Source organism: Thrips palmi, unplaced genomic scaffold, assembly GCF_012932325.1.
Source record: "Thrips palmi isolate BJ-2018 unplaced genomic scaffold, TpBJ-2018v1 HiC_scaffold_18, whole genome shotgun sequence".
Lineage (NCBI taxonomy): Eukaryota > Metazoa > Arthropoda > Insecta > Thysanoptera > Thripidae > Thrips > Thrips palmi.
In genome coordinates this window covers 2509599-2525824 of record NW_023144627.1, presented here as the reverse complement: position 1 = coordinate 2525824, position 16226 = coordinate 2509599, and the positions used below count along the sequence as shown (strand labels likewise).

At 46.1% G+C, this 16226-nt stretch overlaps 1 protein-coding gene across 1 annotated transcript; it reads left to right on the top strand.

Annotated features, from left to right (window-relative positions):
* The first annotated feature begins 112 nt into the window (after positions 1-112).
* LOC117644991 lies at positions 113-16102 on the top strand. The gene is made up of 10 exons (XM_034384861.1): positions 113-160; positions 2160-2294; positions 3202-3372; positions 4966-5124; positions 6039-6274; positions 7738-7963; positions 9494-9653; positions 11684-12009; positions 14274-14561; positions 15408-16102. Exons 2-10 carry the CDS (start codon positions 2226-2228, stop codon positions 15819-15821), a joined length of 2049 nt encoding a protein of 682 aa, XP_034240752.1. The 5' UTR covers positions 113-160; positions 2160-2225; the 3' UTR covers positions 15822-16102.
* Positions 16103-16226: the final 124 nt, after the last annotated feature.

Here is a 16226-nt window from a genome sequence, read left to right as displayed (position 1 = left end):
AGCATTGCACCAAAGGTGCAATATGGCTGAGGCATTGCACGTATGGTGCGATATCGCAGCGCATTGCACCATACGTGCTATACTCATAGCGTTTGGAATCTCAGTGTGGTCCACTGTGCGACGTCTACGATGCTTGCTTGTAGTTTGGAACTTACAGCATGTAAGTCTCACGCTTGCTGGTGCCGTAAGACTAATAAGAGTAGACGCCTGCAAGAGTAGAACATGAAGACCAAACCTAGTGTGGAACTGTCCCACACTTGAGCACGACGTTATGCGATTGAGACTGTCGTTTCGTTGGAAGACAAGAACGCGCATACACACGCAGTGGTTTGTACCTTGTCATACACAACTTTCTTGCAACAGTCTCTCTTTAAACTTACTCCACAAGTTTTTAGGCTTTGTTCTATGCTAGAATACAGACGGTTCGTTTGGGATGCGAGAGCGTTGAATTACGTTGATTAAGATAGTTACTCTGGGGAGTTTTAAACATTTTAAAGAAATTTTGTCCTTGTTGCACTTTTTGGGTGTCATGACCCTTTTTGCCCCTCAACAACTGGTGGCTAAACTTCAAGACTTCTTCATCGGTGAAGAGTCGAAGGGAATCATCTGTGGTCGACTTGACGATTGAAAGGTTTCGTTCTAATTTGGAAGCAGAAGGTGTTTTCTGCAGGTTAGGTTGAGTAAGGTAAGCTAGTCCCTACTATGCCTCTGTCATTACTGACCGAAAACTATCTAGCTAAACAAGTTAGTTGTGCGCTAGCTAGACCGTGTCTTGTCGTTGTCTTCGCGATGCTGCGCCAGTTCCGACAATCCACGCCTAGCGTTTCCCGACAACGTAAGACGTCTTCACCGGCAACAAAAGTTAAATATCTTCTCTAAATACACCGGTGTGTGAGTGTTACGGCATTGGTGGCAAATTGCGGAAGAAATCTTAGTAAGCGGAAGACATCTGACACAAGTATTTTTTTGGAAATTTAGTAGACACGTTTAAAAACATTAGGTTGTCATAAGATTTTGTCAGCATACTTGCTCAGATCTGAGGGGGGAAATCAGGGAGACTCATACCTAGTAGTGTCATAGAATTTACTAGAATGGGCTTTTAAGGGGAGGTTCTGGTGAAAATCTTGCCACTTTCCAAATGGATCCCACTGTCATAATTTGTTCGGAATATATAATTTTTCATTGAGGAGCCTAAAATTTGAGTTTTGAAGGCACATGCTAGGCTGTAAACCCAGTCGAAGAGTCTTTTTGAGCCTATTTTGGCTGTATCTTAAAAAATCTCCTTGCGCATACTATTTTGTCGTAAAAGGTTGACCTTGACATTTTTCTCTTCTTCGATTCATTTTCAAAAGATTCCGGCATGCATAGCTCAAAACTTCTATTATATTATTAATTGTTAGCTTTTTGAGCTGAAAAGTCCCTAAAATTTGTCTATTTTGTACATTTTTTATCAATTACAGTGAAATGCTTGGTTAGAAAGCTTGCGATAAAAATGCAATTGACATTTTGAGATGTGCATGCCAGCTTTGAAAAATGAATCGAAGAAGTGAAAAATGTCTAAGCCAACCTTTTACGACAAAATAGCATGCGCAAGAAGATTTGCAAAGTTATAGCCTAAATGGGAGAAAAAGGCTCTGCGACTGGGTTCAGGGCCTAAAGTGTGCCTCCCCAATGAAAAATTTTAATAAATACTTGATAAGACATCAAATTTTTAACAAATTTTCACAGTGGGACCTATTTAGGAGATAATAGCATTTTCACCAGAACCTCCCCTTAAAATGCAATAGTTTTCAAGAAAAAGCCATCAATTTTTTTCATACAATTTTTTAACAATTCTAAAAAATTAAAGCTATTGTATGCAGAGACGTCAATTTGAATAGCTTTATAAATTCACTCCTTGAAGGCTGTTATTTACCATTAACAAGTGTCCCATTTTGGTCGGGAAGGTCTAAAGTTCATTCGCAGCGTATATTTCTCATAGAAACACATTTCTGACTTCCGTGATCTTTCGTCTTCTGGGCCAGAGCTCCTTTGGGGTACTCTATCCGATCAGGATAGAGACCCCTGGCTCCCGGTCCAGACCTTCCCTGCAACACATACAGCCGCGAAGAGTTCGCAAGGTTTAAGCTGTGCTGTGAACGCTTTCATTGTTGTTACAGAAAGTGCCGGGCTTCGCTGAGAGTCATCTCTCCCCGTCTCCACGTCCAGTGTGGTTCTGCTCCAAGATGTCCGTTGCACCGTCCCACCTTCCGGCTGACGATGGAAGCACGGACAGCCACAGCCCTTCAGATGAGGTGAGATGTGTCTGTTTGCTCAGTGCGAATGCTCGCCAATACGAATCTTCGCCAAATCCTATTAAAGTGGCATGATCATTTCCAAATTTTTGAGCTCTTTCGCTCTTTTAAACCACTTCATTCTTAGTCATAATCATGACTCATTCATTCTCAGTGTTCAGGGGCGCCCACAAGTTTTGAGGACGGTGGTGCGGGGACCTCGTACCTCCCTCCCTCCCGGGCTGAAAACCTCCCTCTTTTTGACCCGTTTCGTATTTTTCCAATAGAAGGTCTCTCCTTTTCCTTCTCTCTTCTTCTTTCCCTTTCCCCTTTCCCCTTTTCTCTCCCTCCCTCCCTTTTACCTCCCTGCCTCCCTCTCCTCCTCCTAACCTCCCTCTTTTCTGAATTTACGGTGGTGCGGCCGCACCACCGTAAACCCCGTGTGGGCGCCCCTGTCAGTGTTCAGCGACATTGTGTGTAACTTCTCACGTCAGAGCAGTGAAGGAAAAAATCAATTGTGGGTCGCTTTTTTGAAAAATGCATTTTTAAAATATTAATGTTGAAGAAGTAGCCAAAGTAAGAAGCTTTGAGACATGTTAAAATGATCCCTTGGACTACGTTTTGCAGCATTTAGGAGGTGGTCAGGCACAAAAGTCTCGCCATTTTGTGCTGAGACTTTGGTGTCTGACCGTTTTGTGGCGAGACTTTTTTGTCTGACCAAATTTTTGCGATACTTTCAGATCTGACTTGGCGAGACTTTTTTGTCTCGCCCTCGCCTCTGGAGTGGCGAGAAGTCTGACCTTTGGATTTGTAGTGATGAGGCTGGGAAGGGTTCTCGGCCGCGTTCGGAACAAGCTCAATGGTATCAATGTCACACTTGTCGCAATGTGCAATGTTTACAAACTCCTCCTCGAACTGTTCGCTGCAGGAGTGCGAGCGCTGCGTGGTGTGCCTGACGTGGAGTGCCCGGCCCTCGCGCGGCGGGGTGAGCTGCAGCCGCTGCCAGGACGAGTTCTACTGCGGGGACAAGCACCGCACGCAGCACCTTGCCGCCCACAAGAAGGTGTGCTTCCAGCCCAAAGGCCTCCAGGCCCCAGCGGTAAGTGACGGACACACTCTTATAGCACGTTGCTTACTTTTTCTCATTAATTACGTACTTGTATTTTTAAAACCCACTTAAACTCTTCTTTTGACTCACGTGAGAGGAAACGATAGGCCAAAACCAGCATTGGACTCCCCATAAAGAAAATTACCACTTTTACGTCAAATTAACACATTTCGAAAACTTAAAAACTAAAATGGCTGTGGAATCCAAACCGCTTGATGTTTTTGAAACCCCTTTGGCATGGGTGCTCAGGGGGTCGGTACCCATCACCCAAGACCAAAAAATTTGGAATCTGAGATGGGTCATTTTAGGGATTCGATGGTCTCACAAAGAATGGCCCTCACTGCACTTCACTTCTCGAATCGTCTGCTTGCGCTGCGCCAATCCTAGGTATGAGAAACTTACTGCTCTAGAAACTGAAGAGTGTGCATGGCATGCTCCTCCAGGGAGTATGCCACAAAGCATGCTCCTCCGTAGAGTGTGCTTGCAAGCACACTCTACGGAAGAGCATGCTTGGCAAGCACACTCTACGGAGGAGCATGCTTCAAAGCACACTCTAGGATGAAGGCGTGCCTCTTCGTTCATAAGAGCCTTGCAATAGCGACGCAGCACGCTTTATCCTGGAGTGTGCTTGGAAGCATGCTCCTCCGTAGAGCGTGCTTGCCAAGCATGCTCCTCCGTAGAGTGTGCTTGCAAGCACACTCCAGGATGGAGCGTGCTTTGTGGCATACTCCATGGGGGAGCATGCCATGCACACTCTTCAGTTTCTAGAGTGTGCAGCACTATCAATTTCTCCTGCCTGGGATTGGCGCAGCGCAAGCAGACGATTCGGATTCGTAAAGTGCAGTGATCACATGGAGAATAGAGGGGATGGAGGATCGGCTGCGAGTCAGAAATGAACTGCCCGCTGCGTCCGGTAGCGTCGGGGGTTGGGAGTACGCCGCCCGGCCACCACGCGGCGCTGCGATCGCTATGCCTCCACTCTGGGTTGGTTCCAGCCGGGTCCTTAGGGAAGACTCATGTAAACCAGCGTGGAATGGTTCTCTATTCTCCATGGTGATCAGGACAACTCAACTTCCGGCGCTTTACGGCCTTTAGGTGGCGGTCAGACACAAAAGTCTCGCCATTTTGTGCTGAGACTTTTGTGTCTGACCGTTTTTTGTGGCGAGACGTTTTTGTCTGACCAAATTTTGGCGATACTTTTAGATGTGGTTAAAACTTGGCGAGGCTTTTATGTCTCCCTCTGGTGTGGCGAGAAGTCTGACTTTTGAACTTGTAGTGATGAGGCTCACACTAAATGCTATGTACAATTTTGTACGAGACATCGCAGGTTTTTGTGCACACAAACTTTTCGTACAATTTTTGTACGAAAAACTGCACAAATGTCCCCTTTTTATGCAAAATTTTGTACAAAATTGTACGAAAAGTTCGTGTGCACAAACAACTGTGATGTCTCGTACAAAATTTGTACAAAAACATGAAGTTGCGCTGGGAAGGGTGCTCGGCCACGTTCAGAACAAGCTTAATGGTATCAATGTCACACTTGTCGCAATGTGCAATGTTTACAAACTGTGGTCCGTCCTGCAGGGGGTGTGCGCTGTGTGTGGTCGCAAGGGCTCACTCTGCGCGCGCTGTGGCCTGGCCTCCTACTGCAGCAAGGCGCACCAGAAGCAGGACTGGTCGCGGCACAAGCTGAGCTGCAAGAGGGCCGAAGAGGAGACCCCCGGGGAGAATGATGATGGACCGGTGAGTGCAAGGGTCGAAATTGACGCCAAACTTCAAGATAATGCTTTTCGTTTTCGAAGATTTTTCGTTTTAAACTGCCTAATTTGTTTTATTTTGGAAAAAACATTAACCTTTTTGGAATGGAGTTCCTATTTCAAAACTCATTTTGGTTTGTTCAAGAATGTTTTGTGCACTCTTGCATGCGAAGCATTGGTTGGTAACATTGTAATGTTACGTAGTTAGTTGCTGGGTCGTATACTGTTAATAAATGGTTGTACAGAAACAATCAGATGAGTGAAAACTTAGTCGTTCCAAAACATTGAATGTCATCGTGACTCAAAGCAAAACAAATATCCTTAAATCTAGTAAGCGTCAATTTGTCGCTGAAGAACAAAACTCTTGTTATACAATTTGAATGGTAACAACATCTTTTGCTATTATTTGCTCACTTTAAGTATATTATGAATAATAATCTACTTTTAAGTCATATGGAAATTACTATTATTAAAAGTAGAACCATGAAATATGAATTTAGCGACAAAAGTATTCGATGAATACTTGTCGCAGACATTACAAAATCTTTCTCATCTTACAATACTTGTCGATGACGAACAACATTTGTTGTTGGTCAACGACTTGTTTTTTAAGGTAGACTGTTGACGTGTTATTACAGGTTTGTCGTAGTGAAACTATCCTTTAGTTCCAGTACGACTATGGTTTAACAAGCCATTCGTTTTACAACAATTCTTGTCGCTAACGAAATTAGAAATAAATGTGTCGCTAAGTCACGACAAAATTTTTTAGTTCCAGTATGACTATGGTTTAACAGGCTATTCGTTCCACAACAAATCTTGTCGACAAAGAAATGAGCAATAAATGTGTCGCTGAGTCAAGACAAAATTTTTCTCAGTGTATAACAGTTTTGTTGTTTGCAGGCGTTGGGCTTGACCGCGCTACCCAAGGAGCTGCTGCTGGCAGTGTGCGCGCTGCTCGGCCCCTACGACCTGGTGCGGCTGGGCCAGGTGAGCCGCGCGCTGCGGTCCGTGGCCCGGGACCCCGCCGCCTGGCAGCACGTGACCTTCCCCGAGAGGAAGCCCGAGGCCGACGCGGCCCTGGACCACGCGGGCCACTCCGTGCTGCACATGCTGCACCTGGAACGGACCACCACCAGGTACGGTCAGGGGAAACCAACTTTCCAGTCCAAAATCCAAAAGCTCCAATGCTAATCACTGTTAGAAAAATTGTCCCAAAATTAACGCCGAGTAGGTCCTCAATTTTTACAGCGATGGAGATGGAAGTCGTTGGATGGATCCTAAGAACTAAGTTCGTTCTTACTCATCTAGATTCAAACGGAAGGAATGGCAGTGTTATTAACAATCTGCCAAGTATTTACAATGCATGGAAACAAGTAGAAATCTTAACTCTAGGTTGGATGAGTAAGGGCAACGAGAACAAAATGGGGAAAAAGTAGCGTCGTCGGAAATCGAACTTTGTACTCACGGAGCTTTGGGCATCGGCTTTTGTGCTGCTCTGGACATCGAACTTAGATCTTACAGGACCCACCGCCGTTCTGGAACGACTTTTAGAGTGAAGACTCCAGCGTCTGTTGGTACCGCATAGTGCAGCGGTTCCCAACTTTTTCCGACTTGCCACCCCAAATTTGTAGCCAAAAATTTTCGAGACCCCTAGGAAAATTTTGGAGACCCCAAGGAAAATTTTCGCGACCCCACGCGACCCAACTCTTCGCCTCGACCCCAGGCGACTCAAGCCACCTCGCCGCGCGTCCCCACAAAATTTTGTCGCGACCCATACTATAGTAAAAAAAATGTTACGTACAATTTTGTACGAGATATCGCAGTTTTTAGTGCGCACGAAAGTTTCGTATAATTTTCGCACGAAAAACTGCACATTTTTCGCCAGTTTTGTACTAAATTGTACAAATTTTTGAACAAATTTGTACGAAAAGTTTGTGTGCACAAAGAACTGTGATGTGTCGTTCAAAATTTGTTCAAAAACATCTAGTGTGCCTCAAAGTTGAGAACCGCTGGCAAAGTGCCGTAGTGCCTCTGGCTCTGGCCCCTTTGCAGACTGTTTTTCCCCACAGGGCGCACTGTCAGATATATTTTGTCGTAAATTAGCGACAAAAACGTCGCTAATTTTGATAGCGACAGGAATCGTTCTGAAACTACTTCGTTGTAACTGAACGACTAAAAAACCATTTCTCTACGACAATGTCGTAATCGCGATTACATATTTTGAAATCTAAAATTCCCGAAAAGTAGATGAAAAGTCGCAATTTTGGTCGCTTATTTACGATTTGTGTCGTTCATTTACGATTTATTACACAGATTTACGAAAAGATTCGTAAATGGACGACTGAAGTCATAACTGCACGACATATTCCATAGATAAGTTACGATCGTTCGTAAACTTACGATTAAGTTGTAAATTTACGACTTATAATTCGTTTCAAAACGGAACGTCTCGCTATCAAAATTAGCGACAAATACGTCGTAAATTTACGACTCAAGTCGTATATTTACGACTTGAGTCGTAAGAAAATATGAAATATGTCGTTCAAAAACGACACAATTGTTTTACAAAATGTCGTAAATTTACGATTATTTTTAACAGTGCGCTGGGCCGGGACGCGGGGTACGGCGTGCTGCGGGTGGCGCCCGCCCTGGGCACGCTGCGCATCATCCACGGGTGGCCGCCCGTCAACCTGCTGCGCTTCACCCGCCGCGTGCGCACGCTGGAGCTGCAGTGGACCGAGATCAGCGGCCAGGCTCAGATCGGGGACGGCTTCGGCGCGGAGCGCTTGCGGCGCGTGCTGAGTCACTACCGTGGCCATCTGCAGGTGAGTTCGAGGGGTCGCATTCAAAACATCTCATCTGGGCGTTCCCCCCAAGTCAATCTTATCTTAAACGCAGGCGAATTTCACTAATTTTGACCATTTGGGACGGGAACGAGAGGAAGCGGAATTTATTTCTAAATGCACTATTGGTTTCTTTGATCTTTCATCGTCACATTTCAGTGAATATAATCAGAACTTGATTGATTTGTAGCTGTATCAAATAATCAAACTAAGTGAAATTTGCCTGCGTTAAAGATAAGATTGTCCTGGGGGGAACGCCCAGATAAGATCTTTTTAATAGGGCCCCTCGAGTTGGGCGGGGCTGCTTAGAAGCGGCACTGAGAAACGTTCTGTCATAACTTGGCGACAAGACTTGTTGTGGGACGAATAGCTTGTTAAACCAAAGTCGCATGGACCTAAAGAATAATTTCACAACGACAAACTTGTAATATCATATCAACAGTCCACCTTCAAAAAATGGTCATTGACCAACAATAAATGTTTTAGTCAACAACAAGTATTGTAAGTCAAAAAAGATTTTGTAATGTCTGCGTCAAGTATATTTATTGTGTACTTATGTCATGGTTTGATGGTTCTACTTTAAATAGTAGTAATTTTCCTATGACTTAAAAGAACGAAACAGGTAATAATTCATAATAAATTTTAATTGAGCAGGCTAAAGTTGTTGTTTCCACACTACTTGTATCATTAAGGGGGGACCCTGGTGAAAAAATAGCCAAAACTGCCAAAAACAGTATTTTCAAAGTTCATAGATAAAAATGTGCATAGAAGGTTTAAGATTCAACAGGTTGAACACCTTTAAACTATGTGGGTAGTTCCTTCATCATTTGGAAAGAAATAACATTGAGATCAGTTGTCGTTGGCTTATACGCTCAACTTCACACCTTTGCTCAGTCGACCAAAAATTTTGTCGTAGAAAGACATTCTGCGTTCCTGGTTCACACCTACACGAGTCATCCTGCATGGACTTTATTCATTAATGACTTGTGGACAAATTTTAGTGACGGAATCTTGATATCAGCCCTACTTTTTTTACAAACACCTAAAAGTTTGGAAAAAAGGCAAAGAAATCACTTTTTTTCAGAGGTTGAAATTGAAAATTCCATCAGTTACATCTTAAGGATAACCCAAAAAAATTTTCAAGACTTTCCGTTCCAATGAAAGACGCAGGAAGATTTTTCCCCAACGCTCTAAAAAACACTTAAAAGCCACTTTTCTCAGAGACCGTTCAACATTTTGGATTGAATTTTGTTTTGGGAACTCACCATAATGAACCTAACAATTAAGCAAAGTTTCAACTTTCTGGGATTACTTTAAAGCCTACTTGAAAGTTTCACCAGGGTCCCCCCTTAAAAAACGCAGAGAATAGTGAAGTTGTCGGTTAAAATGCGTTTATTTCTTAAAAATACGGGTCATCTTCGTTAAAATACGGAAAATCGGAGTAGCCGGAGTAACTTTCTCCGTCAATTTACGGACTGTGTTTCTGACAGTGCCCTGTCTGTGCTGCCCCAGGTGCTGCGGTTGGCTCGCATCGACGACGTCGCCACGCTGCACTTCATCGACGGCCTGGGGCTGCGGGAGCTGCGCTTGGGCGAGTGCGTGGTCAGGACGTACGGCGCGGAGGGCTCGGTCCAGGGCGTGGCCACGTTGAGCGTGGGCTCCAACGTTACCGGTAAGGAGGTTGAACGATTTGCCGTGAACAACCAAGGGATCCCCAACCGCACTGTGAAAATTTGAGTCGTCACTTGATGACAATTTCAAGGCTAATTTTCCTTACAACAATGTCATCAAATCAATTGATTACATTGTTGTCACGCCCATGCAATAGGCATAGGAGCTTTGAGGAAAATGTCATCAATTTGAGATGAGATTGTCATCATTTCGAAGTGATGAAAATATCATCCACGTTTTTGTCATACAGTAACAACAAATTTTCACAGTGCGACCCGACGAGCGTACACCGACTTAAAGTAAAAAATTGATTTTTTTAAGGACTTCTGACTATTTATTTTTGCTTTTTGGCCCGCCCTTCTATTCAAAAAATAGGGGGAGGGCCTATGCATTTGCCTTTGTGTCTGTGTGTTGTTGTTGTTGTTGTTGTTGTTGTTGTTGGCGTCTGTGTACAAGGAAGGAGTTGAGCTAGAGTAACCAGATTTGGAGGGTACTTCAGGAGTACCGTCCAAACAAATAATCCGGTGGTGCAAATCCCGTCCGGGTCGCGCAAGGGCTGCTGCAGGTGCATCATGGTTTACATGAGCGGGAGGGGGATTTCCGCCATTATTGGTGCTAGCAGGGCACATAGGGGTATTTTTGGAATCGGGGCGACGAGACAAGATGAATGGACCTGGTCCCAACCCCATCGGCCGCTTTTACAAGTTGGCCAGATCAGGATCTTCAAAAAAGGGGGTCGACCGACTAAAAGAATTTATTGCAGATTTCGATTGGTCTCAGCAAGACCTTTTCAACGAGGGGTCGGAAAGGGGGTCCAGGAGCCCGACTTCGTCTATTAGTCACATCAGGATCTTGAAAAAAGGGGTCGACCGACTGAAAATTTTTACTTAAGTTTTGGATAGGTCTTGGCAAGACCTCTTCAACGAGGGGTCAGAAGGGGGGTCCAGGCGCCCGCCTTCATGAGTTATGGGAAAGAGTGCGACGGACTCGTTTTGAGCTCCTGCTGTGCCTCTATTGCAAGGAGTTGCAGTAGCATGGCAAATACGGGTATTTTCGGAATGAGGGCGAAGAGACAAATGAAATGGGCATATTCTAAGGACAGTTGGAGTAAAAAGTGTAAGGACTATTGCATATTGTGAATAGAAGGGCGGGCCTAAGTCACGATGGTACATCGATAACTTTGCTTTACCCGCTCACGGTGTGTGTGATGCGAGCGGGCCGAAGGCCCGGGCCTTCGACTGGCCAAGTTGGGTCTGATGCGAGGGCCAAAGGCCCGAGAAAAGGCCGCCGGCAGGCCAAGCTGGGCCGGCCCCCTGTCGAACCGAGTTGCCGGCGCAGCGAAGCGGAGCTGGCAACTCGGTTCGACGGAAGGGCGGGCCCTAGCTTGTTTGTGACTTTTTTGGTTACCCTTTTTGACTTCTTTGGTGACCTTTTTTGCCTTTTTGGTGACTTTTTTTGGTTATCTTTTTTGACTGTTTGAGACTGTTTTGCCTTGGGACTTTTTTCATTTGTAGAATTTTCAATGACTTTTTGACGTTTTACTAATGACTTTCTGACCTTTTAATGACTCTTTTGTCTTTTCAAATTACTTTCCTGCCCGCGCCTTTTTAAAGGATGTTCGGTGACCGTTTTGTGACTTGAATGTGTTTTTTTTTTGTTTGTATCATGGGGCAAAATCTTTCAAATTTGAAGGAAAATAAAAACAGGCCAGGTAAAATTGATTTTACAGCTGTCTTTACGCTGTCTGTTTTCTATTCAAAAATAGATATAACTGCCAGAATCTGAAGACTGGGTAGGTAATCCTTTGTCGTGAGGAGAATTTGGGAGAAGCGACCAAAAGTTTACGTAAACCTCCATAACTCAGAAACTTACAGGAGTTGGGGCCCTCATCTTTGGGAAATAAATTCATCCAACAGTGGTTGACTTTTGACGACAAAATGAACTTTCTGTGACAAATATTTCTAGGAAATGCTTGTTTCACTTTAGAGTATTCTTAAAATCGTAGTTCACATCTCGCGTTATTTCTTCCAGAGGAGGTGGTGTTGGAGCTCCTGAAGCCCTGCGTGGACACCCTCACCACTTTCGAGGTCAAGTCGCGGCTGCTGGACTTCTGCGGCTGGGCGTTCCGTGAGCCCCAGGAGGCCCTGCTGCCGGCGCTGCGACGCTGCCCCCGCCTGGTGTCGGTGGACGTGCCGGCCGATTGGTTCGTGCGCGGCTACCTGGGCGACTTGTCCGGCCTCGACACGCTCAAGCTCATCGACCTGGGCACGCAGAAGCACGCCGACGTGGAGAGGGCGCTGGCAGCCTTCCCGCTGGCGCGCAACATCAAAGTGCTCACAGCGTCGCTGGCCTTCATGGTAGGCTTGGTTGCAGACCCACAGTAGACCGGCTCAAATTTCCCGAAGGTTCGAAATGTCGATGCGCGGAAACGGAATTCGGTTCCTTTCCGGATTCTAAGACTCTGGGAATTTTTCGGGATTTTTGAGGTCACCGGAAGTGGTCCCGCACGGCAGGGTAAGTTAGGTGCACTGCTTATTGATAGACCAGGAGTAAAGCGGCCTTCATATTCGTTTTACGGGCATATTCCATGGAACAAAAGTTGTCAGAAATGGTCAAATTAATAAAAATAAGTGATGTCTGATTTCGAAAACTCAAAATTTGCAATCTGGGTGCCTACCTGTAAGGGGCAACTGGCGTCTATTTTCGCACTGAGCCCCAAAATGAAGTGTATCAGGACGGAAAACGTTTTGAAAATCGATTTGGCCCTACTGGTGGTGCTATTTTGAGTGCCTAATCTTCGCCCGGTCTAACGGATTAATTGGAGGCCTTTAATGAGTATTGCCTTGTTTACGTTTGGGCGCCCGTTGCGTGGCTAAACTCGTTTTCTTTGACTTTTTCGGTAATTTCCGAAGATTCAGTCGAGAAGGTTAAAAGCACGAGAACGTAAAAGAGAACACCAGATGGACAGGCCTTTAGCCTGTCTAATCTGAAATGTTATTCTGAATAAGAACTCTTTCATTGTGATTTACTTTTCCCTACCTCCAACCGATCTTTACTGAAATGTTGTGCGTGCGATGAAAGTTAGCGATTTGATTACTTTGCTTCACCAACGCACATTCGCATAGACCCGGTTGAAACTCATTTCGCAAGTGCTTACTTTAGTCTTAGAGATTCATCATACTCGGAACCTTTTGTGACCAATAAATTGATCGTCACGAGCCTGCACTCATTTGAGTATACTCCCAGGGCACAACTGAGTACATTCTACTGTAAGTGTGTTAAATTGAGTACTACACGCCCGTGGGAGTGCGCTTGTGGGTGCACGCCGAAGAGTGCGTATTAACTAGACCGTTGACTTAGCTAAGCAGATTCGGAATAGGACGAGCTTTTCGTCATGCGTACACTTCTCGTCAAAAACGTCGTAAAAACTCGCTTGCCGCGTTACTCTACGTATATGCCAGTTCAAATTTAAGTGAGGCAGACTGTTTCTGGGCTCGCTCCTCACTCCCAGGTTTAGAAGTGTTCTTATTTGAATGGCACCAATAGATTTATACTAGCTTTAACATGAAACGACACTTACGTTATTTTCCAAACCAACTCTTAAAAACTAACAGTCTTGCCTTCGGTCTCATGTAGACTTTCCCGCAGTGCACCTGATCACCGCGCTCCAGCCCTTCGCCGCGTGGCTTTGGCGCGGCTCTAGTTTCCGCACTATTGCTGTGTCAGGGATTGGATCTTCGCAAATCACCGAGTAAAACGAGAAGTAACCAGACTTCACCACAATCCGCACCCCCAAACGTAAACAAGGCAATACTCATTAAAGGCCTCCAATTAATCCGTTAGACCGGGCGAAGATTAGGCACTCAAAATAGCACCACCAGTAGGGCCAAATCGATTTTCAAAACGTTTTCCGTCCTGATACACTTCATTTTGGGGCTCAGTGCGAAAATAGACGCCAGTTGCCCCTTACAGGTAGGCACCCAGATTGCAAATTTTGAGTTTTCGAAATCAGACATCACTTATTTTTATTAATTTGACCATTTCTGACAACTTTTGTTCCATGGAATATGCCCGTAAAACGAATATGAAGGCCGCTTTACTCCTGGTCTATCAATAAGCAGTGCACCTAACTTACCCTGCCGTGCGGGACCACTTCCGGTGACCTCAAAAATCCCGAAAAATTCCCAGAGTCTTAGAATCCGGAAAGGAACCGAATTCCGTTTCCGCGCATCGACATTTCGAACCTTCGGGAAATTTGAGCCGGTCTAACCCACAGTCTCATTCACCTTTCTGATACCTGATAGTACAACAGTTTTTGCTGTACTTGCGTTGTTCTACTATTCTCACTGTGTAGGGTGCAGACACTGGTAGTCAACGAATGTGACGTCGTATCCGTTGCAGCGTGAATTTTGTCACGTTCGTTTGGATATGATGTCATTCGTTTGAAGGTGACTCGGCCGTTTAAGTGGTGTCAAATTCGTTTGAATGTGAATCAACATTCAAACGAAAGTGACATCAAATTCAAACGAGTGACAAAATTCACATACGAATCGTTGAATATGACGTCACATTCGTTGGCTACGTACCAGTTGACAAACACAGTGCGTGCTCTCTCTGGCAGGCTCATCGCGGATTGGTGATGATGGTGGCCGACGCCTTCCCGCGGCTGCAGGCCCTCTGCCTGGCCTTCGACTCGGACAGCGACGACCCGACCATGGACGCCATCACCAACGGCATGGGCGAGGCGCTCCCCGACGCGCCGCGCGACCTGGCCGCCATCCTGGACCAACGCCTGCCCGACTTGGAGGTGCTGTGGTTGTCGGAGGTGCGCGTGCCCAGCACGGTGTGGGCGGGGCTCGCGTCCGGCCTGCTGCCGAAACTACGCGAGCTGCAACTACAGGAAGTCCAGGTGAGGCACGGTGGGCCAGAAGAACGGGAAGGCGATCAAAATCCCGGACGCGTTTTGAGCTCCAGAGTCGCTAAATTGGACTCGAACCAAACGTGTGACCCCACCAATGGATTGCTCTCCGAGCAAGGAGAGCAATCCAATGGTGGGGTCACACGTTTGGTTCGATTCCCATTAGGCGACTGTGGAGCTCAAAACGTGTGTCGCCTCCACCGGCCTTCTGGCCCACTGTGCAGCCGTCAACCTTTTGTTTTGGAATAGGCTATTCCGCTGCTGGGAAAAGAGGCCACACTAATCTACGAAGTCCTTTGTTTTTGTACATACCGTTTGCACGAAATTAAACATGCGCGCGACATGCACGAATTCGTTCATTTCGCATACACTCTACAAAAAATGTCCAGTCAACGCCGTTAATTTATTACCAATGTTTGCTGTTATGCAGTTCACGGCGTTTGCTGTGAACTAGTTCACGGCGTTTGCTGTGAACTAGTTCACGGCGTTCACTGTGATCTCGGTTACAGTGTTCACTGTGATCTGGCCACAGTAAACGCCGTGAATTGGAGCCTGATTTACAGTACTTCGGTGCTTAGCGGCGTCAAACTCACAGTGTTTACTGGGGACCAGATCACAGTGAACACCGCGAACAAGATCACAGTGAATCCCGTGAGCAGACCACAGTAAACGCTGTGAATTGACCTACAGTGAAAACTGGTAATAAATTAACGGCATTTACAGGACATTTTTGGTAGAGTGTAACCGTACACTCTCGTGAATAGTTGATCCAGGAAGCGGAACGGTGTGCGATGAGTTTGTGCGACGACACCTGACGTTGCTCTTGTCTGCCCCCAGCTAACGCCTCAGGGCGCGGCCGCCCTCTTGGCGCTGCGTGCCGCGCGGCCCGCTCTGTGCGTCCAGGAGCACGGAGTCACCGCGGCGCGGCGGCCACAGGACGACGGTGTTTGGAACATGTTCGGGGAAGCGGACGACGTGGATCCGTTTCGGTGCCATGAGCCTGTCTGCGCCGCGCCCTCCGACTGCGAGGACGAGGACCCCGTCACCACCGAAGACGAGGACAGCAACGACGAAGACAGCAGCGGCGGCGGCATCAACGACGACGACATCAGCGACGAAGACAGCACATTCGTAGACATCGACGAAGACATCAGCGACGAAGACATCAGCGACGAAGACAGCAGTGGCGACGACAGCAACGACGAAGACAGCATCGGCGAAGACAGCAACGGCGAAGACAGCGACAATTAGGGAGGTCACCGCACTGCCTGCTCGGCGTCGTGTGCCACCCTGGCCTCGAAGGCGTGACCCGCTTGCGAGGCCCCTCGCGTGCTAATAAATGTCACAGCCACTAGATATACCAGGCGATGACTTCGCGGAGGGCGCACCTGACAAGATGTTGTGATGAAGGACAAATATTGGCGTTTTGTTTTGCGTAGTGTCAAAGTCAATATTCGTGAAAACTTTTTAAATTTAGTCTTTTTACTTTGTGTATTTGTAATATTGATTGAAATAAATCCAGTGTATTCTTACTCCAAACGATTATTTATGTTGGACAACATATTTATTTTGGACAACTTTTTTTGGGCATTACAGTTTTAGGGAAAAATTTCTGTTGGGAAAATAGGATTGGGAAAAATGACCGTGAATCGGATT

Excerpts from the sequence above, each read along its gene's own strand:
- LOC117644991 (XM_034384861.1), top strand. The coding sequence starts at position 2,226 with ATGTCCGTTGCACCGTCCCACCTTCCGGCTGACGATGGAAGCACGGAC. Across the intron at positions 6,275-7,737 it reads CTGGAACGGACCACCACCAG|TGCGCTGGGCCGGGACGCGG; the intron begins GTACGGTCAGGG and ends TATTTTTAACAG. Across the intron at positions 7,964-9,493 it reads ACTACCGTGGCCATCTGCAG|GTGCTGCGGTTGGCTCGCAT; the intron begins GTGAGTTCGAGG and ends GTGCTGCCCCAG.